The sequence below is a fragment of the Benincasa hispida genome, chromosome 3 (assembly GCF_027475165.1).
Source record: "Benincasa hispida cultivar pf3 chromosome 3, pf3_genome.v1.1, whole genome shotgun sequence".
Classification (NCBI taxonomy): domain Eukaryota; kingdom Viridiplantae; phylum Streptophyta; class Magnoliopsida; order Cucurbitales; family Cucurbitaceae; genus Benincasa; species Benincasa hispida.
Window position 1 is genome coordinate 72277662 of NC_143480.1, and position 25203 is coordinate 72302864.

Sequence of the window (25203 nt, forward strand, 5' to 3'; positions counted from 1 at the left end):
TAAAAAAAAAGCAACATCTAAGATGCTGAAGTACAATAGTTAATAAAATGTAATAGAAAAGTGACTCATATTGTAAAGAAGAAGAAGAAGATTAGAGAGAGAATTATGAAGATAAAGAAGAACTTATTGTTGAAGATATAGAACTTATTGTTGAAGATATCAAAATGGTTTATATTTTGATGGACTTTGTGAGAACTCAAATGTGAATATGAAGATTAGATGATTCTAGTCTAGAGTTTGGTCAATTATTTATTTATTTTTTTCTTTTAGTTTTGGACTCGAGTATTGAGCTTTTTAAATAAGTTGCCTAATTTTAGATTGGGAAAAATTATATGAGTTACTTGTATTTTTTCTTAAAAAAAAAGTACGCATAGAAATAGATACGTCAAATCGCGTGTCAAATACGTATTTGAAAAATATCTAAAAGTATAGATACATCAAATCGCATGTCAAATACGTATCTGAGAAGTATAAATATCGGTATAAGTGTATGATACTGATTCTTTGCATTTGTGTTTCATATGAATTAAATATGCAATTTTCGAAAGTTGAGGGAGAAAATTTATAATTTAACCCAAATATAAGTTAAAAACAAAGAAAATTGATGATTCGGTTAATTAATGATATAACAGTTCCTTTCTCCTCTCTCCACCCAGCCTCATTTCTTCTTCTTCTTCTTCTCCTCCTCTCTATTTCTCTCTCTAGCGAGCAATATAAACGTAGCAGCCGAATCTCATCGTCATCAACCAGAAACCCCTACATCCATTTTCCCTCGTTTTGAATCTTCTATTTGATGACCCTTCAATTCCGTTTTATATTATGCTATTTCAATCTAGTCCAATCGCATCCAATCCAATTCGATATAATCCATCGCCTCGTAGTCTCGATCAGATTTGCTTCTGGACGGAGTTCTTTCGATCCGCCGACGATCTGATATTTTGTTCCAATTACCTATTGCGATTGTAATTCTTAGCTACTGTCCATTTTGGGCTTTTTTTTTTTGGCTGTCGATCAGATTGGGTAGATTTCGGGTTGTGAGGTAATGGAAGGATTGAGAAATGCAACTATGAGAACTTGAAAGATGCCTGGGTTAACACAAAAAAATGACCATTTAAATGGTGGGTCATCGGCTATATACTCGCTCTCGGCCAATGGATTTTGGTCCCAGCATCGCGACGATGTTAGCTACAATCAGCTCCAGAAGGTATTCATTTCTTTCGTTGCCAGAAGATGCAATTGGAGGTTTCCTTATTTGTTCTTATTTTGGGAGTAATTGCCAGTATTATAGATCACTTTCCTGTGCTGGATTTTTGTCACTTTCCTGCTATGTATTTTTGCCTGAATTGTAGTTCATAAAAGTCTGGATTTAAAACTGCCGCCAATATAGTCCACCGAAGGAGTATCTAGCATTTTAGATGTGTGAGTTTGCACTGTAGACCTCTCGGTTTTTTTAACCCAGAATAGGATTACTGATTTTTCAAATTTCCTTAACATGTTGCTCTATGAACAACAAATATTCTTTGTAGGGAAACTAAAGTAGCACATTGTTTCATTGTGACCTTAAATAATTAGTCGGAATAAGTATGATCTAATTCCAGCATTAGTTGGAACTAATGTGGTGAACTGACCATTAATTAATTAAGTTGTGTTTACTCTCAATGTAGTTTTGGAGTGACCTGCTTCCCCAAGCTAGACAAAAACTCCTGAGAATTGACAAGCAAACTCTCTTTGAGCAAGCTCGTAAGAATATGTACTGCTCTAGATGTAATGGTTTGCTGCTTGAAGGATTTTTGCAGATTGTCATATATGGGAAGTCTTTACAACAAGGAAAAACATGTGTGAATCATTCCTGCAACAGATTAGGGGTTTCAAAGAATCAAGCATGTGATGGATCATTATCTGTTAATGGGTTTCAAGATGAAATTCAAGATCCGTCCGTCCATCCTTGGGGTGGTTTGACCACAACACGTGACGGGGTGCTGACACTTTTGGATTGCTATTTGTGTTCGCATTCTTTTCTGGGTCTCCAAAATGTAAGAGTGCTTATTTTTGGTTCTTTGCTATTGGACACTCCATATTACCTCATCCTTTTAATGGCTAAGGTTTTCCTTAAAGCAGGTCTTTGATAGCGCACGTGCTAGGGAGCGAGAACGAGAGTTGCTTTATCCAGATGCCTGTGGTGGGGGAGGTCGAGGTTGGATAAGTCAGGGAACAACAAGTTATGGTAGGGGACATGGAACTAGGGAAACATGTGCCTTGCACACTGCCAGGCTTTCTTGTGATACATTGGTTGATTTCTGGTCAGCATTAGGAGAAGAGACTCGACAATCTCTTCTAAGGATGAAAGAAGAAGATTTTATTGAGAGGCTAATGTACAGGTGTCTATCTGATGCTCATCCTTTTTTCATGCATTGCATTTAAATTAATGAAAGGAAAATGTGATAGTTGATGCTCCATGGAGATTTGATTGATAATATAATCTTTGGATATGAAGTAGCATGAACAAATTTTGAGCAACACTAACATGACAAATAGAAGCTCGACTTCTTATAGGAATAAATCTGTTTATTTCTATTTCAATTTTTATTATATATTTTTTCTTTTACTGATTTATTTTAATGCATTTGGAAGATATAAGCTAGTGTAGAATGCTGGCCCAGTGTGCGCGTGTAGGTGTATCCACTTTTCTGCTTGGAAACGTGATTTCTTTAAAAAAAAAAAAATCTAGAATTACAGCTGTCTTGATTTATTGTATAGATATGGTTTTAGTTAAGGAACTTATAACTTAAGTAGATTGTAGTTTACAAGCCAAGAAAATTCCTCTGTAATTGCATTCTTTCTATGATTATATATACTTAAGATGGTATGTATGCCCCTTTTGGGTGTACAAATTTGTGCAATCTACAATCAGATTGGAATGAACAAATAGGGGACAGCTTCTAATCCTTTGGGATGAGTAGACAATAAATGTATTGGAAGTATTGGAAGGTGCATTTTCTCTTTCAATTATTGTGGTGTTGACTTATGGGAAGTATTGTGAAATATTTTTGAAGAGCTCATACTCTTTGGCTAAAAGTGGGATGAGTTGATAATAAAATGTATTGGAAGCAACGGAAGGTGCTTTTTCTCTTTCAATTATTGTAGGTCGATGTATGGGAAGTATTATGAACTATTTGTGGGGAGGTCATGCTCATTGGCCTAACATTAAAGAGGATTTTTTGGATTAAATTGTAGGATTTTCCGGTTTTTGTTGGCAGACATCACGTTGTTTGGAGTGGATTTTGGTGTGTTTGTTCTAAATGAGCCAAACACTCTTGGCACAAGATTACAGTGAGCAAGTATGACCCTCACTTTTTCGAATGGATTGTGGCTATGGTCTTGAAAGGCACATTTAGAAACTCTTGGAAGTATATCGCTTCTAGTGGTTCTTTATTCTCTAATTTTGTTTACAACTCTATTTGAGATGGTTGAAACACATATTTCCGGAAAGGCTGATGGTTGCATGATACTCCCATTTGTAACTCGTTTCCTCAATTGTACTTGCTTCCTCTCGTCTCTAGTCATTTCTTATTCAAGTAATTGCATATGCTTAACTTTGGTGTCTAACGTGCTTTGTCGGATAGGGAAGCCTTGGAGGCGTTGACTCACTTTGCTATTTTGGGAGCGGTCCATCTTCGTCTAGGTAATAGAGCTATATCTCGTTGGTTTTCTAGTCTCTCCAAAGGGTTTTCTTGTCCCTCTTTTCTCCTCCTATTCTACTACTTGTGGAAGATAAAATGTTTCCAAGAAGGTACTGCATGACAAGTCTTTTATGTGGGAGAGTCAACACCTTGGGCTACATTCAGAGAATTATTTTTTGATTAGGCGCAGTGAGGTACTTGTAGGGAAGCAGCTGAAGATTTGGGTCAAATCCTTGAGAGATGCAAGTTTTCTCATTGTTTGACGGGACTTTGGAGATGTTTGGTGTGAGTGTGGAATGAACGTCTTTGTCAAATCTTATTGAGGCATTTACACCTAATGGTTGTGATGACAAATGGTGCTGGCTTTTAGAAAATGATGAGGTTTTCTCTGCAAGTTCCTCAGAAGAAAGTCGGCTTCAGCTGATTTGAGGACTTTTGACGGTTTTTATACACACATTTAGAGTGGTACCTATCCAGAAAATATTAAATATTTTTTCCTCTGGGAGCTCAGTTATTCCAGCATAAACACTCATGACATCCTACTTGTCTTACAGAAGAAATCTCCATGGATATACTTGTCTCCTAACTGCTGTCCTATTTGTATGAAGAATCTGGAATCACAAAGGATAAATCTATCTTATCAACTGCTGGTTTGCAAATGAATTTTGGATCTTTATTCTTTCTAAATTCGGATGGAACATGAATATTGACTCGCCCTGGGAACATTTTCTCCCTTCTATCATGTGTATTAATGGGTCATCCGTTTAAAGAGGAGAAACAGACCCTTTGGTTATACTTCATGAGAGCCTTTTTTTGGAGCCTTTAGATGCAATGAAATTGCCGCATCTTCAACGATAAGAAACATGGGATTATAGTACATCCCTTTAAAGGGGAGAAAAAGACATTATTGAATCTATTTCTTTCCTGGCTTTATCTTGGTGGAAGTTAAATCAACCTTTCTGTAATAATAGTTTATCTACTTTCCTAGAGTATTGGACTCGCTTCATATAATTATCTGTTGATAGGTTGTTTTGTACACATTTCACCATATCAATGAAGTAGTTTTGCTTCCTTTTCTTATTTTTCTTATTTTTTTTTTGTCTTTTCCTTTGTCTTTTTCTTCTTCTTATTATTTTTTTGTAGACCATTTAGCTAGAGAGGGGTGGATAATAGAATGGTTAGAGGGGTTGAGAGATCATGGAAACAGGTGTAGTTTCTTGCCAAGTTTAATACCTCTCTTTGGGTGTCTGCTTCCAGAGACTTTTGTAACTACCCTCAATCTTATTATTTGGGTTGGAGCATTTTTTTTTAATCTCGTTATGTTTTTTGTGATTTTTTTTTCCCAAATTGCAAGCTCAGTTCTATCCTTACAAAAAAAGAAAAAAAAAAAAGAAAAAAAGAAAAGAGAAAGAAAGAAAGAAAAACCCAACTTATTGTATATTATTTTGTCATTAAGGTGTTTCTAAAGCCTTGGTAAAAGTAGTAATGGGCTAAAGTACCGTCTTGTATTATATTGATATGAAATACATAAGTGATGTTTGGTCACTTGTTAGATTTCATGTTTTTCTTTGGACTTTGATTTCAAAGATCTTTTGTAACTATTCCGTAGGTACTATTTTGCAATTGCAGCCCCGTTCTTTAATAGGGTGTCCTTTTAGGGCTTGGTTTTTTGTATGCCCATGTATTCTTTCATTTATTATGAATTAAAGTTGTTGTTTTCATTAAAAAAATACACGTGTACTTTTATATTTTTTTTAAGAATGTAGCAAACTATTATTACTTTTCCAGACATTCTAGTCTTTACGTCTGTTCAGTGCATCACATGGAGCCATAAACCTTTTCTTTAAGAGACGTAAGCCTCTTTTGATTTAAAGAGGCCCAAGACTTGAGCCTAAAAATTTGAGCCTGATCTTGAAGTGTGCCTCAAGGTGTAAGCCTCAAAAGTCTCTTAAAAAATTGGTTGTATGTGTTATGTTTTTGCATAGTCTACGAACACTTATCTGCACAAATTCAAATAGTACTTAGGATTGTTGTAGTTGATGAGTCCCTTCAGGAACATCGGATTGTTGTAGTTGATGAGGAGTATAGGAAACAAGCCTTGTTTATTCTAATAGTATTTATGTTTTCTTGTCTGCATTTTTCTTTCCTCGTAATTATTGTTCTTTTTTGCCTCTTACGTGTTGATTATCTCACAGGTTTGACAGCAAGAGGTTCTGTAGAGATTGCAGAAGAAATGTTATCCGTGAGTTCAAAGAACTAAAGGAGCTGAAGCGCATAAGGAGAGAGCCTTGCTGCACTAGTTGGTTTTGCGTTGCAGATATGGCCTTTAATTATGAGGTGCATCCTTGCACTTTTCTTCAACTTTAAGTGCTCTTCTACCATCATGATTATAAAGTAAACTTTACAATTAATATGAACTATAAATATAATGACTGCATAGATCAAGTAAGGTTTCTCTAGATTGTGTGCTTTTTGCAATCAGCATGAAAGAATTTATAATTGCCATTGTCTCAGGTATCGGATGACACAATCCAGGCTGATTGGCGTCAAACTTTTGCCGACTCTGTGGAGACATATCATTATTTTGAGTGGGCAGTTGGAACAGGAGAAGGAAAATCTGACATTCTAGAATTTGAAAATGTTGGCATGAATGGGAGTGTCAAAATAAATGGCCTAGATCTTGGTGGTTTGAGTTCATGTTTTATCACCCTCAGAGCTTGGAAATTGGATGGACGCTGCACTGAGCTCTCAGTGAAAGCGCATGCATTGAAAGGTCAACAATGTGTTCATCGCAGGCTTTCAGTTGGTGATGGATTTGTTACAATCACGAGAGGGGAAAATATTAGGAGGTTTTTTGAGCATGCTGAAGAGGCTGAGGAGGAGGAGGTTGTTCTCTTTCTTGTAATTTTGTCTCTCTAGGATTTTACCTGCCGAAAACTTTTGTATATCATTCGTATTTGCAATAATGAATGGGTTTCTTGTTTCTGCTATGAAAGGAACTATCTGAAACATTATATATTTCATGAACTTGAAATTCTTGTAGGTGACAAATGGTTTCGTCTTCTAAATCTTGGCAATTCTAATTGCTTCACTGAATTGTGTCTTTTAGGAGGACGATTCGATTGATAAAGATGGAAATGATTTGGATGGAGATTGTTCTCGTCCTCAAAAGCATGCAAAGAGTCCTGAACTGGCTCGCGAGTTTCTTCTGGATGCTGCAACTGTCATCTTTAAAGAACAGGCATGTTATCTGCAATCTTCTTGGCGTGTGCTTTCTTGCCAATTGGCATTTGTGATATTATTCTCTCAAAGTCAAATCACATGTTAGAGTCTCTTGTTTTGAGAAATTTTATTAAGCAGCAGGGATATACTTAGCAGTTAGGCACATTGGTACAGAGAAACTTCTTTTTTTGGGAAAAGGAAAAAAAAATTCATGATGAAAAGAGACTGAGACTAATGCTCAAGATACAAAAATATAGAAATAAGACGACACATCTTTTTACATCAAAGTGTAAGATCTACACAGAAAGTTGAACTAAACCAAATAAAACAAAAGAAGGAAAAACTTCAAGCGAATTCAAACCAAAAACCAAGAAAGCAATTAATCTTGAAAGACTCAAAGAAATCTTCCAAAGTGGAACTCCTCAAAGAAAACTATCACTGCAATTGAACAAAACAGCTGAGGAATATATTCTAAAAATAGCCAACCAAACTGGAAACCATTGACCTTAATCGAGCTGTCAAAAATCCACTGAAAGTGAAAAAAAGGTGAACAAACACCCACTGAAAGACTCACTGAAAGGCTTCAAAGTAAGCTTCAACCGGAAGAACTTCTGATGACAAAAAACTGAAGAAGATTAACATACCTTAAAATCATATCCCAAATCCTCGGTTAAATCCTAAATTACAAGTTAAATTACATCATCTATGGAATCAGGGGAAAAAATTTTATGCTACATTTTCAGATGCAATTCTTGGTTCAAATGTATATATACATATATATATATATATAATCTTTAAGTATCATTTATTGAGATGCAGAAAGGCGGTCTAATATCCAGCCAAGTTGGCTACATCTTCCAGTTAATTTCTCCCAAGACTTAATAGTGAAGATTATGTCAGTCCAAATAATTATGGTTTTACCCATTTAGGCTAGTGATTAAGGATAAAGAGGTGGATGCTAGAAATGACACAATATAGGATAAGGGAAAATTGGAGAGAACTAGGGAGAAGAAAAATAGGAGGAGAAATTCTCAAAACATTTAAACATTTTGGATGTTTTTTTTTTTTTGAAAGGAAACATAACTTTTTATTAATGAATAAAAAGAAAGTACAAGAGATGTGTACTTGAAAACAAGCGATACATAACAAAGAATCAGGAGGCGCACCCGGGCATCTCAACTAGGTTGACACCCCCTTAGCGTCCTCATCATATCCAAACCAAACTAAATCTAATAACAATGATAAGAATAATTCTTACAAAAAGACCAAAAACAAAAGAGGTGTTGAAAACACCCTTTGAAGAGCTTAATACAAGACAAGTGAAAGACAGGAACAAAAAGCTAAACTGCTAGACCACTCTTGGCTGGAGAGAAAAGACCCTTCACTTTATGTTTCTGTCACTCCGAATGGATGAAAGCTTGCCAATTTAGGCATATATCTTCGAGAGAGTGTGCTGCAAATATTTTAGAAAGAGAGCACCATTGTGAAGCGTTAAGTTTGGCAGCCTCAAAACGAACGAATCAAGGAGTTTCTTTGTCTTGGAAAACTCTTTGATTTCTTTTAAACCATAGTTCAACTAGCAAGGCTTTTACTGCATTGATCCATAACAGATTTGAAGATTTCTTGAGAACAGGACCAATAAGAATCTGCTGCACATTGCTTCTAAAAATGTTGTCGAATATCCAACATATATTGAAGCTTTTAAAGAGAAATCTCCAACAGTTTCTGGAATAAATACAATCAAAGAACAAGTGTTGTAGATCTTCCACTTCTGATTTGCACAAGGCACAATGATTGGGAGAAAGAAAATGGGAGGGCAGTTTTTGTTGCAAGACTGAAGAGCAGTTTAGGGCTCCAAAAAGCATGATCCATATTGTAATGTTTAAACATTTTGGATGTTGAAGTCTAGTTACTGCAGTTTACTAATAGGTTAATTAAATGGATTTACTAAAGGGATTTCTACTTGGCTAAAAGTCTCATCACTATTATAATAAAAAAGACAGAAACATTTGCACCAATATATATCCCTTGCGACATTGTTCACAACAGAATGAAAAAAAGTTGCAAACCCCTCGAAAAATTTGTGATTTCTTTCTAGCCAAAGGTTTCAAAAGAAGGCTTCCCCTATAGGTGCTTGTGGAAATCTCTTTTGTAAACACCTATAGGTGCTTGGGGTTTCCCCATATTTCATTTATTCAATGTAGTGTCTCTTCTCTTAAAGGAAAAAAAAGGCTTTCACCTGGCACAACCAAAGGTTTGCTGCTCGTTGTGGAATGGGTGGCCTAGTAGGACTCCAGATAAGAGGTTGTAGATGGATGTAGGCAAGGCCGTGGCGGATTTGAAGTTGATGTGCATAAAGCCTTAGAAGCTATGGACTATGGAGCAATGGATGAATATGTGGACTTGAAACTCATAATCCTTTTGGCAAGTATGGAGGAGAGAGAATAGTAAGGGGCATTCCACTGAATCAAATCATGTGTGTCCCATGTGCTAGCTCCCATTGGAAGAACCTGACCTTCTCTTGAGAAGCTTTCCCAAATTGCCAAATATAGGGGAGATTGAGCCTTGATCTAAAAAATAAGCACATAAGGAACACACTGTGAAGCTATTGTCCAAAGCTAATTTCCCTTTGTTGTTTCTGTTTTGAGGATGAAAGGCTATCAGTATCGTCATCTTTCAGATTTCTGATGAGGTTGTGATTCTGTGACGGTACTGGTAGAGAATATGTTAGGAATATTAGTAGGATAGTACTATTATCATAGTAGTAAGGGTGTAATAGTAATTTGGTAGGGAGGTGGTTATGAAGTTTAGTAAAGAATAGAGGTAGTGGGGAATGAGGGAGGTAGGTATTTTGTGAGTGAATTAGGGGTTGCGAGAGATATCAAGAGGGAGGGTGCAAGAACCTTGAATTACTTGTTTATATTGTAATTTTTCTATATTGCAATATAGTTATTTTAGTGTTTTTGTATATTTTCTTGTTAGGAGGTACCTAACTAATTTCAAGAGAGAGGAATCCATAACTCGTTTACATTTGAATGTCTAGAAATATTTGGCTTGTTGTATTTGATTTGTTATTAGATTTATATGTGGATATATGTTACGGTTACTAAAATATCTTTGGTATACTATATCAGACAACACTCTAGAGTTTGTTTTTTTTTTGAAAAGGAAACGGAGCTTTCATTGGTATAATTAAAAGCGACTAATGCTCAGGATACAAATACCCTTAAAAGGGGGGAATGACAAAATAAACTAAGAATAGATGAATGATAGTTCAATTTTTGGATGAATGATCATTACACTTCCATGGAACTAGTGAAAGAACTGCAGCTCTTGGATGAAGACAACCAAAAAGTCTTTGTGAAAGAGGAAATACCTTAAAAGCTTTAACTTAATGCTTCACTCCTCTAGCATAGTGGTGCAACCTTGAACTAATAGAATTTTAATAAAGGAGGAGAATAAAAGCTTCATCTTCATGCACAATGTTGAAAACTGAACCAATCTTAAAACAGGGTTTACTTGGAGAATAAAAGTGAGATTCGAATTTATAGCTGCCATTCAAGAACTTAGTGGAAAAACAACAACGCTTGAAAGAAGACAACTGAAAGTCTACTATTATTGGATGAGAAACACCTTAAAACTTTGAAATTAATGCTTTGCTCCTCAAGCAAATTAATACATCCTTGATCAAAGAGAATTTATTTAATTAACGAGGAGAACAAAAGTTTCTTCTTCATGCACAAAGTTAAAAATCAAACCAACTTGAAACTTGGACTCCCTGGAGAAGAATAGCCTGCCTTAATACTTCATAAAGGCAACCTCAAAAAAGGAGGCCAGCCTTAATTAAACCAATAGAAAGAAGCCTTAGTTAAACCAAAAGATATTTTGGAGGAGTCATGTACACGTCTACTATTAGCTGATCCACATCTGGCAGACAATCCACATCTTTTACCTTCTTGTTCAAACTTCATTCAATCAATCATTAAAGTTCTAGGTTTAAATATTACTTCTCTAAAAGGAGTTTATAGCCGTCCACCTCCTAAAGACACTCCTTCTGGTTAAGATTTTGATGGAGATTCGGATGTTAGTTTAAGCAGTGAGGATATTTTGGATTCTCTAGCACAAGATGATTTTGTTGAGGATACTCCAGAGGTTTGCTTGGCAGATGGTTTTGATACTTTGTTTGAGAAGGGTGAAAATATTCAAGCAAAATTGTTTCCTAAAATTCCTGCCAAGTTCTCCGATTTGATTGAAAAATGTGGTTTTCAGATGGAATCAATTCCTCCGCATTCTCCTTTAGTTAACTCGTAGCTTTGTGGTTTTGTCCAGGAATTGAATTTTTTTTTTTGAGGTTTTCTCGTGTTTATGAGCCTAAGCCTTATTGTTTTGTTTGAAGTTGCGTTTTTCTCCTAGTAGTTGGATTCTTGGAAGCGAAGTTTAGAAGTTGGTATATCAGACTTGGGAATAATAAGTCTCCTGGACCAGATGACTATACTTGCGAGTTCTTTAAAAAGCATTGGAACATCCTTAAAGACGACATTAAAAGAGTGTTCCAAGATTATTTTGAGAAGTCTATTATCAACGCTAATCTCTACGAGACTTATATTTGTTTGATTGCTAAAATGATTGATGCCAGGAGAGTCGGAGACTATAGGCAGATAAGCCTTACCACTTGCTTATACAAAGTTATTGCTAGGGTTCTATCTGAACGTCTGAAGAAAGTCTTCCCGCATACGATCTCCAAGAATCAATTTGCTTTTGTGGAGGGTAGACAAATCATTGATGCCTCTTTGATAGCAAATGAACTGATTGGCCTCTACTCCAACACTAATAGAAGAGGATTGGTGATTAAACTTGATATTGAAAAGGCCTTCGATATGGTTGATTGGGAATTTTTGGATGAGATTATGAATGTCAAAGGATTTGGTTCTGTATGGAGATGGATTATGGGCTGCCTATCAACTGCAAACTTTTCCATTATCGTCAATGGAAAGCCTAGGGACAAAATTAAAGCCACTCGTGGCCTTAGATAGGGGATCCCCTTTCTCCATTCTTATTCATGTTAGTGGTTGACTGTTTGAGTTGTATGCTTACAAAAGGGTTAGACAATGGTCATATTGAAGGTTTTATTGTCAGGAACTCTTGCCTACAAATTAGTCATTTGCAGTTTACTGATGATACCATCTTATTCTCTTCATTGGACAAGGAGAAGCTTGCCAATCTGTTTGAGATTGTTCGGTCATTTGAATAGATTTCTGGTCATCGTATAAACCATGCCAAATCTGAATTCTTAGGCGTTAATATTGAGGAGGGAACTGTTAATTCTTTGGCATCATCTTTTGGTTGCAAGGTTGGCATTTGGCCCTTGACATACCTTGGCTTACCCCTTAATAACAAATCTTTCTCTATTCCATCTTGGGAACCTATCATTGAAAAGATTGCGAGGCACCTTAATTGTTGGCATGGTAAATATATCTCCAAAGGTGTTTGTCTCACTCTTATACAAGCCAGTCTTAGCAACCTACCTACTTATGACCTTTCTCTTTTCAAAATCCCCTCCAAGGTTTCGGAACAGATTGATAAGATGTACAGGAATTTCCTTTGGAATGGGCACGAAGATAAGAGAGGTGTTCACTCAATTAATTGGCAAAAGTTACAGCTCCCCACTATTGAAGGAGGCCTTGGTTTGATTGAACTGAAAAAGAGATACACATGAGTCTTTTAGCCAAGTGGATTTGGAGATATCACATTGAGGAAGATGCCCTTTGGAGAATCCTAATTCATGCTAAATATGGCCTTTCTCTCCAACCACAAAGCAGTCGGTTTCGATTGGCTAAAAGTCCATGGAAGTACATTGCTAGGCAGATTGATCTCATTCACAAAAATATAAATCACATTGTTGGCAATGGTGAATGTACATCTTTTTGGAATGTCACTTGGGTTTGCTCCACACCACTCAAGGATGCCTTTCCTAGACTTCACTCTCTCTCAATGAAAAAAGAGGCTACCATAGCCCAATGCTGGAACAATAGCTATGGAGCGTGGGACCTTGGTCTTAGAAGAAACCTCATTGATAGTGAGATTATTGAATGGTAGGTCTTATCCACTCTTCTTGTGTTGTCCAACAGCCATACAATAAAGGATTCTTGGAGATGGATCCTTGATATATTTGGCAAGTTCACCAAAAAATCTCTCTCGATTCATCTTGCATCAAATGGTAATGATATGAACGTTGCCCTTTATAAAAATATTTGGAAAGGACCTATCCCAAAAAAAGTCCGATTCTTTTTATGGGAAGTCAGCAATGGAAGCATCAATACAGCCGACGTTGACTGATTCCTTTTCTGGTGTCGTTTAATTCCTAAAAAGAGCCACAAATCAAAAGTAATTTATAATACTGAACTACTCCTATTACTACAAAGATGAAGCAATAGTGTTAAGTCCAAATCGACCGCAGGGAAGCGTGAATGATTTGTTTCGTTAAGCCAATTTCCTAGCTAGAGCGGTAAATGGGGGTTTCTGGTGTGGATAGAGATAAACTTGCAAGAAAGTAAAATAAAGTTGGTAAATGTACTCAAGGATCGGGGATTCTTGCTCTTGAAAGTAATTGGGTTCCTATGTAATTTCTTATCATCGGACTAATTTTATTAACTCATATCGATCATGCTTTACACAACAACATGCTTGACTCGCTGTAACTATCCTCTACAAAGGTGGACAACTAGTTGAGACCGAATCATGCAAGTGACCTAAGTATAATTAGAACTTTTAACGAAGCTCCAATTAACTAAATGTAATCAATCCTATGGAATCCTTAGCAGATGTGAAGAATCAATTACATTTGCGTTAAGCCCTAGGTTTCCATTGTGTGGTTAATTAATCGGACCCGACCTAATTAACCTAAGTTCTTTGAATCAAACCAAATCATGCATTTTAAGATTCAAGACTAGACTATAAACCCTCATGTGAGATTCACTATTTGTTACTTAGTGACTTAAGCTAGACGAAGAGTCCAGACATCACGCAAGCCTAAAATCTTTAGCATTCGACATAGATTCAAAGGAAAGAGCGTCAATCGAACCAATAAACATACATCAAGAGTTCAAACGGATTCAAAATGCATAAATCAAAACATGGAATTCATTAAAAGAATCCTCAAAGTCATTACATAGGTTATCTCCCAAGCACAAGAAAAACTTACCTCAACATCTTCATAGACAAAGGATGAGGAGGAAAAGGGTTCAAACCCATGAAATACAACCCAAAACAAAAGTAAAAACTAACCCTAAGATGTTATAAATATGAAGGGAGATGAAATTAAAGTCTCTCCTCGGCCTCCATGGAATTTAATATAAAAAACCCTAAAAAGATGAAGAAATGCATTTATAGATGTGAGGGAGCGCAACTGTGCTATAGCAAAGTGCAGCTGTGCTTTGGCCTTTCTGGCCAAGCGCACATGAGGCTCTCATTGTGCGTCAATATCTGGAGCACCGCGGGACTCCAGGGTAGCGCCGTGGCGCTTCTTTGTTTTTCTGCTCTCAGCCTTTGAGCGCCAAGTGTAGCGCATAGCAAGCGCCGCTCCGCTTGGGTGCGGGGGTAATTTCGTGTCTACTCCTAATTTGATGTGTTCTTTGCCACCATAGCTGTGAAACCATTATGCACATGGTAGTATATGGTGATTTTGCTGGCGATTTTTGGGAAAAATCCTTGCATCAATTATCCTATGGTGTTTTCCAACAACCCAACCACTCTCTTGAATGACGCTCATTGGTCATCCTTTCAAGAATGAGAAAGCAACTCTATGGACCTCCATCATCAAAGCCTTCTTTTGGCTTGTTTGGAATGAACGTAACCATTGCATATTTGAAGTAAAAATGAATGATTTTCCACAATTCTTCGATCACCTTTTGTATACATCTTTAACTTAGTGTAAATTCACTCATTTCTTTTGTGATTACGACCTTACATCTCTTGTTACACATTGGAATAGCATCATGTAACTCTTCAGGGCATCTTTTGCCCTTTTGTAATTTCATTCTATCAATAAAATTATGATCCATGTTTCTCATCAAAAAAATAAAAAAATAAAATAAAATTAAGAAGCTGGTTTGTTTTGTGGTTTAATTCTCACACTTCCAGCCTTATTGGTCTTCTCACCTCATCGGCTCATTGGACTGCAATCGACTTTGGCCTTTTAGTTTATGCACTCTCTAGTATTGCTTTCATTTTCGGAGCTGGTTTGTTAAGTTTTAGGAGATTGCTTTTTGACGTATTCTCGTTAGTCCTTTTTTCCTCTTTTTTTTTTCCTGCAAGTTCTCTATTCTTTTGAAGATTATTGTATCTTTGAGCATTAGTCTCTTTTCATTTTATCAACGAAAAGTTATGTTTCCTTTTCAAAAAGAAAAAAAACCAATAGAAAGAAGTCGTGCAAAGGGTCAAACCTTAATTATACCAATAAGAAGCCATGGAGTTTAATTAATTTTATATTTTAGTATGTCAAGTTGAAAGTGAAGTGTTCGATATTTATAAAGAAATTATTGTCAAACATCAGTGTGAATTGAGATATTGTTCATTTGAGTTCAAACTATTTTGAATATGGTTTTCCCAAATGAGATATTGTACATTTGATCATGTGGTTTTCCCAAATGACCCTCTCATCCTTTTTGACATGCTCCATATTGGCCACTCATTTAAGAATGAGAAAGCTATTATGTGGACCTTCATCATCAAAGCCTACTTTTGGCTCATATGGAATGAGTGGAATCATCGTATGTATATTTGAAGATAAAGAATCAGATTTCTTACCTTTTTTTATCACCTTTTGTATACATCTCTCTCATAGTGTAAATTCACTTCTTTTTGTGATTACAATCTCACATTTCTTAATCTCAATGAAATAGCATCATGTAATTTCAGAGCACTCGTTGCTCTTTTGAAATTATGATTGTTTGTTTCTCATAAAAAAATCCGAATTATCTTGTTATAAATTTATTATATAAATATCAATTACTTGAAGATTGAAGCACAATCATTGTAGTTTGGTTACATGTGTGGGTTCAATATTTATTTGAACACTCTTTAACACTTGACACGTGCACCACAGTCATTTTATAAATTGAATTTGACTTTGACACTTCTTTTTCCATTTTTTTTTTTTCTAACATGTGAGGTGATAGAATCGAATCTCTCCCCAAAGTCTATAATACTATTTCAGTTGTGCTATGCTCATATTTGCTACTTTGACACTTGTTTGAGAAAAAATAGATGAAAGAATACACGGGCCTACAAAAGGAAGCCAATCTACACAAAAGGACTTCAGTGAAGCAAAATTAGACTAAGTATAATTTATAAGAAACATTTCATTGATGAATGAAATATCCATAGAGGTAGTACATGAGAGACCAATAGATAGATACAAAGAAGCTAAAGAAGGAAAGAACAAAACAACCCAGGATATTACAAATGATGAAGAGACAAAGAAATGAAGCCATAAACATATTGGCCAATACAAAAAAAGTGGAAGAACCCAAAACCTCTTGGGATACAAAAACATGAGAGATCAATAGTGTAAGACTAAGAGTATAATTACGAAAAGGCTTCAACACCGAAGTCTAAAGAGAAATGTAGAATCTAACAAGTGACCAAACATCATCCAACGATCTCTCCCAAACCCTTAACGATTCTATCATTTCTCTTGACATAAAAACCTTGCAAAATACTACACACTCTAGCTTGCCACAAAAAAAAAAAAAAAAAAAAAAAAAGAAAAGAAAAACAAAAGAAAAGAAAAGAAAAAAAAGAGAAAAAAAGAAAAAGAAAAAACCCTTTCTCGCATAAATATGAAAGGAGAAAGAGATCCTTAATTGTCCTGCAGCTGAAAGATGGTAAAACAAAATTCGAACGCCTCAAAGAAGTGAATCCAAACAACACACGTCCAAAAAATATGATCAAGGTCCTTCAATGCTCTTCTGCGTTGAATACAACAATAGGTCTGGCCACCATGAACCTTCTAGCCAAGATTCGACCAAAGGTGTTAGCTCCTCCATGCAAAACTGCCAACCAAAGAACTTGACGTTCTTGGATGTCTTAATCTTCCACTAAAAAAAGAACGAAAATGCTCGAGGAGGAGAAGATGGGGACTAACCAAACACGAAAAGAAAGAATTTCAAAAAAGAAAACTTTTGGATGGATTGAGACTTCAAAAGTGAACATCCCTCCTTTCGGGGCTAAGAAGTTCGCTAACAAAGGTAACAAAGCTAGAATGTTTGACGTTTCCATATTGGTCTACGGACGATTAAAACATGGAGAAGATGGCAATTTCACAAAGTGAGAAAGAATTGAAGCAACCGAATGATACTGATGTAACCAGAGATATAAGGAGCAGAGGGGTTATCAACAAACTGCTTATCCTCCCAAGAGTAAGTATCCCTCCCATCACCCACCACATTCTAAACAAATTGGGAAAAGAAATGAAGTTTATCTGAAATATTTTTCCACGGGTGTCTAGTATGCTGTTAACTATCGTCTATTCAAAAGGAAGAGGATCATGCTTGCCAAAAGTTTGTGGCATAGGGTGTTAGAATCATGATGAAATCGCCAAAACCATGTAGCCAAAAGGTCTTTTCCCTTGGGTCTCTAGATTTGTGCTGCGTTCTAAAGACTTCACATCACTTGGGTTAGGAGGGATCCTCGTTTTTGGACCCATCCTTCTTAGGGCTTTCCTTCTAGTTATTCTTTTTCATCCTTTGAGTACCCCACCGACTCCATTCGACATCCCATTTTTCCTTCATTCAGAAGGTCAAAATTCCTAAAATGGTTAAGTTCTTTGTCTGGCCTGTCCGACATGAGAGAGTTAATACTTGAGACTGCATGCAAAGACATTTTTGCTTTTTTGAGGCCTTAGTGGTTTCCCTTTGTGAGGACCGGTGGAAGATCTGAACCATATGATTTGGAGATCCGGTTAGTCCTTTCAATTTAGTCCCCTTCTTGGGGTTTTTGGAGTTTCTTTGGCATGGAAGGAGGACTGTGTAGGGCTATGATGGAGGAGATTTGACTTTAGGGAGTGGGACAACTTTCTATGGCAGGCTTGATTCTTAGCAGTTGTTTGGGGGATTTGGCTCGAGAGAAATAATAGAGCTTTGAAGGGAATGAGAGTTTTGTAGAGAAGGTGTGGGATGTCAATAGGTTTAATGGCTCAGTTTGGGCCTTGGTGGCTTAGATCTTTTGTAATTAGCGATTAGGAAAAGGATTTATTCTCTTGGATTGGAGCCCTTTGTTATAGTTCTTTGGGCTCCTTTCTTGGTTTTATTTGGTTTATTTTATTTTAATGCCTTGTAATTTGTTCATATAGATCGGTATCTCATCAAGAGGTAAACAAATCTTTTGCATCAATTGATATTGATACTATAGTTAGCAATGCATATCTTCTTAAAATATATAAACTAGCTTTAAAAGATTGGGCTGGATGTAATTAGGTTAGTCCATTTGTAGAACAGAGTACAATTACATGGTCACAAAGTATCCCTTTATCCATCTACAAGAATTAGGAAATGAGTATTGCCATGGAGGTAATTCAGTTGCTCTCTGTTTTAAAGTAATGTCACGGAGGTAAATTTTCAAAGTATATTCTCTAAACCATTATGGGTAGAATTTATGGCTTCCTCAAGGGAATCTGGATCCATTGAGGAGCTTTAATTTGTATATGCAGAAATTTCCCAAATGATTTCTATTCTAAGATTTTATTTTGTGGTTGAAAATGATTTATTTGAGCATTAGTCTCTTTTCATTAGATTAAAGAAAGTTGTTTCTTGTTCAAAACTTAAACATAAGGGTTGGGGCCAGGAAAGCTAGGGTAACCAATGGTCATAGAGATGGATGAAGTTGGGATCCAACAGCTATATGTTTTCAGGTGGAAGGATGTGGGACCCCATTGAAAATTTTGTGTTTCTCATTGAGTTTGGAAATCTTTGTCAGGAGGCCTTATTGTAATGAATTTTGTGGGAAGATAGTATTTTACTTTGTTTCTTAAGTAACTTCGTTATGTAATTTGATTTGGATTTGGGTTGATTAGTTCCGTTAGTTTGTTACTTAAGTTTTTAAGGCTTAACTGGTTATTTTCATTTCTTGTAAGGTAACATTATTCATAAAAAGGGTTCTCAATTTGGGAAGGTTTCTCTCTTGTTCTAGATGGACAATTGGGTTGTTAATGACCATTAACGTCATTCATTTAAATCTACTGATTCACCTTGGCTCGGTGCGATATCTCATCTTCCTTTTTCTGTAGATCCTTGATTCTGAATGAAAGTCCTGAATGATGTTCAACTTAAGTTTATTTAATATCAGATTACATTTTCTTTATTTTGAGTAAAAAAATGGCTTCCTTCCAGCCTTCATCCAGCTCCCCTCCACTTCATCTTTTTTCTTTGAATTTATTCATTGATCCTTATTTCGATTCAGACCCACATGTAGGTTTCATAGCAGTTGTCCATCGGAATATTCCACCATTTTCACCTACAAATTTTCTACCGGAAAAAGTACCAGAAACAGCCCTTCAGACCCCAAAAACATCCCTGCCGCCGTCCACGGTTGTGCTTCCACTTTGTGTTACCCTTTGGATAATAGCAAGCAATTGATTGAATTGGATATTATCCCTCACCCAACTGAATCATGTAATAACCCAGTGGGTAAAACCATCCCATCCCGCCTTTTAACTAACTTTTCTGAGCCTCTGCCATCAGCCATGGTCCCATCAGAGCCATCCCTTCAGAACCTTGAATCTCCCCAGTCATGTCTCTATATTTTCTCCTCAAAAAGCTACAAAACAGTCTCCAACTTTTTCTCCTTTACTACCTATTAATCCTCCCTCTTTAGATGACACATCCCATCTTTCCGAACCATAGACAGCCCAACATCCCCATCCATCGGTCCCATCAGACCCTTCTTCTCTCAGACAAACAAAATCACACACACGCAACCAAATCCCCCATTTCCTTCATCCATTTCGGCCACCATCACTCCTCTTCCTCTTCTTCTCCATTAAATCAAACTGAGCTTGAAGTTAACCATGCAACATCTTTTCCTCCAAAAACCATTTTTGCCTAGGTGTTAAACACTCACCTAATATTGTAGCTTTGCCATTGGATGCCGATACCAGTCTTTACCTATCTAGCCTTTTACCGACCCCTCTTGACTATCCTAATCCTTATTTCTATGATGAGCCTCTTAATGCACATTGGTATGACTTCAATCCCCCAGCAAATGGATGAACTGTTCAATTCGGGGACTCACATACTTACTTTGGCTCCATGGTTTAGAGAAGATGGCCTTGGTATTATGGCTATTCCCACTAGGATAAAGAAAGCCAAGCAGTCTTCGAAACAAAAGAAAAAAAGAAAAGCATCAGAGAGATTTGGAATTTGGAGTGCTCAATCTCATATGAGAAAAAAGCAACATCCATCTTTAGAGAGGGATCTTTGTTCGCTTGATACTAGCTATTCGATCCTTCTTTGGTGGCTCAATGCGTTGCTTTGGCTCGGTGATCGGTCGTTTATTGGATGTGCTAAGGTTTGAGGTTTTTGTACGGGTAACCCAACTTGATAGGGGAAAATGAGATTTGCCTTGCCTTTTGAAAATGAGGGTTTTTTTTACCCTTTGCTGATGTCAACACCAGGTGAAATTGCCAAAACAAAACCCTCGCTTGCACGTGGAATGACCCAATCTCGCTGTTCGTGCTCTCGCTTTCCACTATCCTGCTCTCCTCTCATGATCTCGCTCTCTCACGAGATTTGGGCACGATCTTGTTTTCCGAACAAGGATCTCGAGTCCAGAGAAGAAGAGGAAGAACAAAGAATGAGCACTTGCTGGAGAAGAAGAGGAAGAACAAAGAAGAAGAAGTTGATGTTTCATTTGGTTCTCTCCTTTTATGGTTTTCTTGCGACGACAATCCATTTTCCATCTTTTTATTTTTATTACCTTTTTATCATCCCCTTCCCATCTAGTTTATTGTAATCTTCTTTTGTCGGGGCCACCATGTTGTTTCAACCTGTAATTGGGTTTTTGTTGATCTATGTTGTAATCTTTGGATATATCATTTATCAATGGATGGATTCTTATATATAAAAAAATGTTTTGCTTGTTGGATTAGCTCATACACTTAATCTGAATGAAACTTCAAAGTCGTAGTGTCTTCTGTTATTCACCACTTTCCAATTAATCAAGGGAATTTTCTAATGTGATCTCTTCTTCTAGCTTCTTTGACTGGAAATTCGATATTGGTATTGATCTAAGTTTTGTCTAGGAATTATAGATTGCTTTTATTCTTATGCCTTGTTGTCTTTTCCAGGTTGAAAAAGCCTTCAGAGAAGGAACGGCACGCCAAAATGCACATAGCATCTTTGTGTGTCTCTCTCTAAAATTACTGGAAGAACGAGTTCACATAGCATGCAAAGAAATCATTACTCTGGAAAAGCAGGTTTCCTTGCGGGCTATATAAACTCAGAAGTTTATTTACAAGAATTAAGATCTCTATTTACTGTTAATCTTTGAGAAATTTGCTGCAGATGAAACTTCTTGAAGAAGAAGAGAAGGAAAAGCGTGAAGAACAAGAACGCAAAGAGCGGAAAAGGACAAAAGAAAGAGAGAAGAAGCTCCGGAGAAAAGAAAGATTAAAAGGAAAGGATAAAGATAAGTTAAGTTCTGAATCAGCTGAAGCATGTGCTCCTGATGTCTTGGAGGATTTGTCCCCATGCGTTTTGGAGCCAGAGTCCAATACAGTTAGTGAAGTATGTGACGCCAGCGTGCCTGAATCTTCTGATATTCTGGATGAAATGTTTTTAAATGAATCCATCATTTCAGAAGGGCAAAATTCATATGATGATAGCTTTGATGGGAAACTTACCGAGGGAAATGATGGAAATGAGTCTTTCACTAGTGATCAATTTAAAGTTTCTCGCTGGAGATTAAAATTTCCAAAGGAAGTTCAAGATCATCCTTTCAAGTGGTCTGAGAGGCGCCGATTTATGGTTGTTTCAGAAAATGGGGTGATTAACAAATCTGAGCAAAGATGTTATGCGGATAGTTTGGAAAATCCTTCCAGGAGTATAAATGGATCAAACAGGAAATTAAGAACAAATTCATTAAAGGCCTATGGTCGACATGTCTCTAAGTTTAATGAAAAGTTGCACTCTTCCAACAATCGGGTATCTTATGATTACCGTTCCTGCATCTGTAACCAAACTAATGAATTTAACAACAAAAAGGCAGAGCCGTTTGTTTCTTCTGTTAGAGTTAACCGAGATGTCAAATCTTTGAGCAAGTCGGAATCTTCATTTGATATGTCCAAGCAAAGTTATCGTTCTAACAAGTACAGTTATGGAGATCATTCTCGTGATAACGGAAGACTGAGAAACAAAGCTGCCATATTAAACAATTCTCCTTGTAAAGATTTTGTTTATTCAAAGAAAGTTTGGGAGCCCATGGAATCACAGAAGAAATATCCTAGAAGTAACTCAGACTCAAATGTTGCATCGAAGTCTTCAACTTTCAAGTGTGGTGCGGAACCTGATTATGATGTTGTGAAGTCGAGGCATGAACTTTCCAGTGGCGAAGTTAGTGTAACTTCTGGTACAGTTGATCAAGAGGAGATTAATTCCACTGAATCAACTTCTGGTATTGAATCAGATGAAGTCTTCCAAAATGGACTTTCTAACGAATCGAAGGATCATAAAAACGTAGAAGACGACGCATGTGAAGAGGAGGTAACACAGTGTTCTGCAAATTCAACCATGGACACGACATTGGCATCCAGTGGGACCTGTAACCAAGTAGGAACTAGCTCTTTAAATTCTGATAACTGCTCATCATGCCCGAGTGAAGGAGACTGTAATACTATCTGCTCGAACCATGGAAATGTAGAATCCTCCTCCACATCAGACTCAGAATATGCTAGCCATCAATCAGAAGGAAAAGAATCTTCAGCATCCATTCAGAATGGCTTCTCTGAGAATCATGAAATAAGGATAGATAAAGTAATTGGAGGTGATGCCATGGGGAGCAAGAACCATTCTAGTCTTTCTCAAGATAACGAGGGTTGTAAAGTTCAAGGGAATGCACCCAAAAATGTTCCTCAGAACTTCGAAGCAGGATTCTCGGCTGTTAGTCTGGATTCCCCATGTCAAATGGCTCTTCCTTCGATTCAGAACCAAAATATTCACTTTCCAGTGTTTCAGGTTCCTCCATCAATGAGTTATTACCATCAAAACTCAGTTTCATGGCCAGCAACTGCCCATGCCCATGCAAATGGAATAATGCCTTTCTCCTATTCAAATCACTGTCTATATGCCAATCCTCTTGGGTATGGTTTGAACGGTAACCCACGCTTCTGCATGCAATATGGGCATTTGCATCAGCTTTCTAATCCTGTCTTCAATCCTACCCCGGTTCCTATTTATCACCCGGCTTCGAAAGCCAGCAATGGTACGTATGCCGAAGATAGAACTCAGGTCTCCAAATCAGGTGCAATGGCAGAAAGCTCTGTAGCGAATTCAGATGTTACTGGTACCGCTGGACATCCATATGCACTCAGTTCACCACCAGGCAGTAAGCAAAATGATACTTCTTCCAAGTTGCAAAAGGATAGCTCAAGCTTTTCATTGTTTCATTTTGGAGGGCCTGTTGCATTTTCAACAGGAGGTAAATTAAATCTCACGCCTTCTAAAGAAGACGATGTTGGGGATTTTTCAAGAAATAATGAGGTGGAAGTTGTTGACAATGGTCATGCTTTCAATAAGAAGGAAACTGCCATTGAAGAATACAACTTGTTTGCAGCAAGCAATGGCATGAGGTTCTCATTCTTCTGAATGAGAACAAGAAGATATGAGGGGGCTGTTTTCGATTTACTAGCCCCTATCTTCACATATTTTTTTTTTTAAATGAAATTTTACAGTACTTGCTACATAATAAGTTTTCTTGAAATCTCAATTTTACTTATAAGTTTTTCGGTAGTTGATTGCTTCTCAAAATTTGTCTCATTATTTTTCCAGATGTAGAGAACACAAAAACAAAAGGAAAGAAAAAAGGAAAAAAAAAAAAAAAGAGGAAAGAAAAAGAAGGAAAAGAAAGAGTGCTATGTGTTTGAAGGTTTCCGAAACGAGTTCTGAGTTTTTTCTATCGACAAAAAATATGTTGATATGAAAATTTTGCTGCCTATTATTTGCTTGAAATTGTCATGCATCTTGAACATTTTTCTTGAAGTTTTGAGCTATTATCTGATTCGTTTTTGTAGTTTTGACTTGGAATTGGTGTGCATACATATATTGATGTTGTCAGACCTTTCAAACATTTTGACTCTTATTGTTTGGCTTTCCAAGTATTCCGATTGGGGAAAGAAGCTCATGGCATATCAGTATGTACATTTGTAGGGAAGTGTTTTCCTTCTTTAGTACTTCCTATTGCCTTGGTTGAAAGCTTATGGTGTTCATATGCAATTTGTTTATTGGATTTCCAATACACATCAACAATCTGGGGGGACCATTTCAACAAGGTATAACTTTGACATGATTGTTTCTATTTGTATATTGCTTCAATCTAACTTTTTCAAATCTGGTTTTTCTTTTTCTTTTTGTTTCATACGATTGTCCCATTTTAGAAGGTTCAAGGGAATTTAGATTTTTTCATATGCATAACCAATTTGATCTACTTTATGTGAAATTTCTTTTTTTGCCCTTTTATGTCACCAGTATTATCGAAATGAAGTATTGTGCATGTAAGTTGGGGTTTGACTCTTCTATTTTCTCTCGCTCTTGCACTTTGGTTTTTGCTTTTATTGTCTTGAATTTTGGTTCTTCCATTTTTCACTCTTTATTTCTCTCGCTTCTCGCTTTCTTGAATTTAGGTTTTTTCTCCTATTTTCTATTCACTTTCTCTTGCCCTTTGCTTAACATGCATGTATGATGAGGTGGTTTGGCTTTGTATTTTCTTTATAAAAAATTACACAAATTTTTTAATGGTAAAAGAAAAAAAAGATTCTTTCATCTTTCATATTCAGCTTAACTAACAAAATATTTACCGTAAAAAAAATCTTTTAATAGAATCGTGAGAACATTGTTTGAAAATACACACCGAAATAGATTTTATCTGGAAATATTGATTAAAAAATTTGGGAATAAGAAAACCATCAAAACATGAATTGAAAATGAGATCATTTAATATAACAATTTTATATGCAATAATATATTATATATTAGGTAATTATTTTAAATGGTAAAACTGTTGAAAATATTTTCAAGTGTAGCAATATACCACT

The 25203-nt window shown here is 36.4% G+C and overlaps 1 protein-coding gene across 1 annotated transcript; it reads left to right on the plus strand.

Annotated features, from left to right (window-relative positions):
* The first annotated feature begins 587 nt into the window (after window positions 1-587).
* LOC120073308 (uncharacterized) lies at window positions 588-23902 on the plus strand. Its single transcript, XM_039026062.2, has 8 exons — window positions 588-1204; window positions 1665-2033; window positions 2119-2378; window positions 5876-6017; window positions 6195-6566; window positions 6790-6921; window positions 21244-21372; window positions 21461-23902. Exons 1-8 carry the CDS (start codon window positions 1082-1084, stop codon window positions 23756-23758), a joined length of 3825 nt encoding a protein of 1274 aa, XP_038881990.2. The 5' UTR covers window positions 588-1081; the 3' UTR covers window positions 23759-23902.
* The last annotated feature ends 1301 nt before the right edge of the window (window positions 23903-25203 follow it).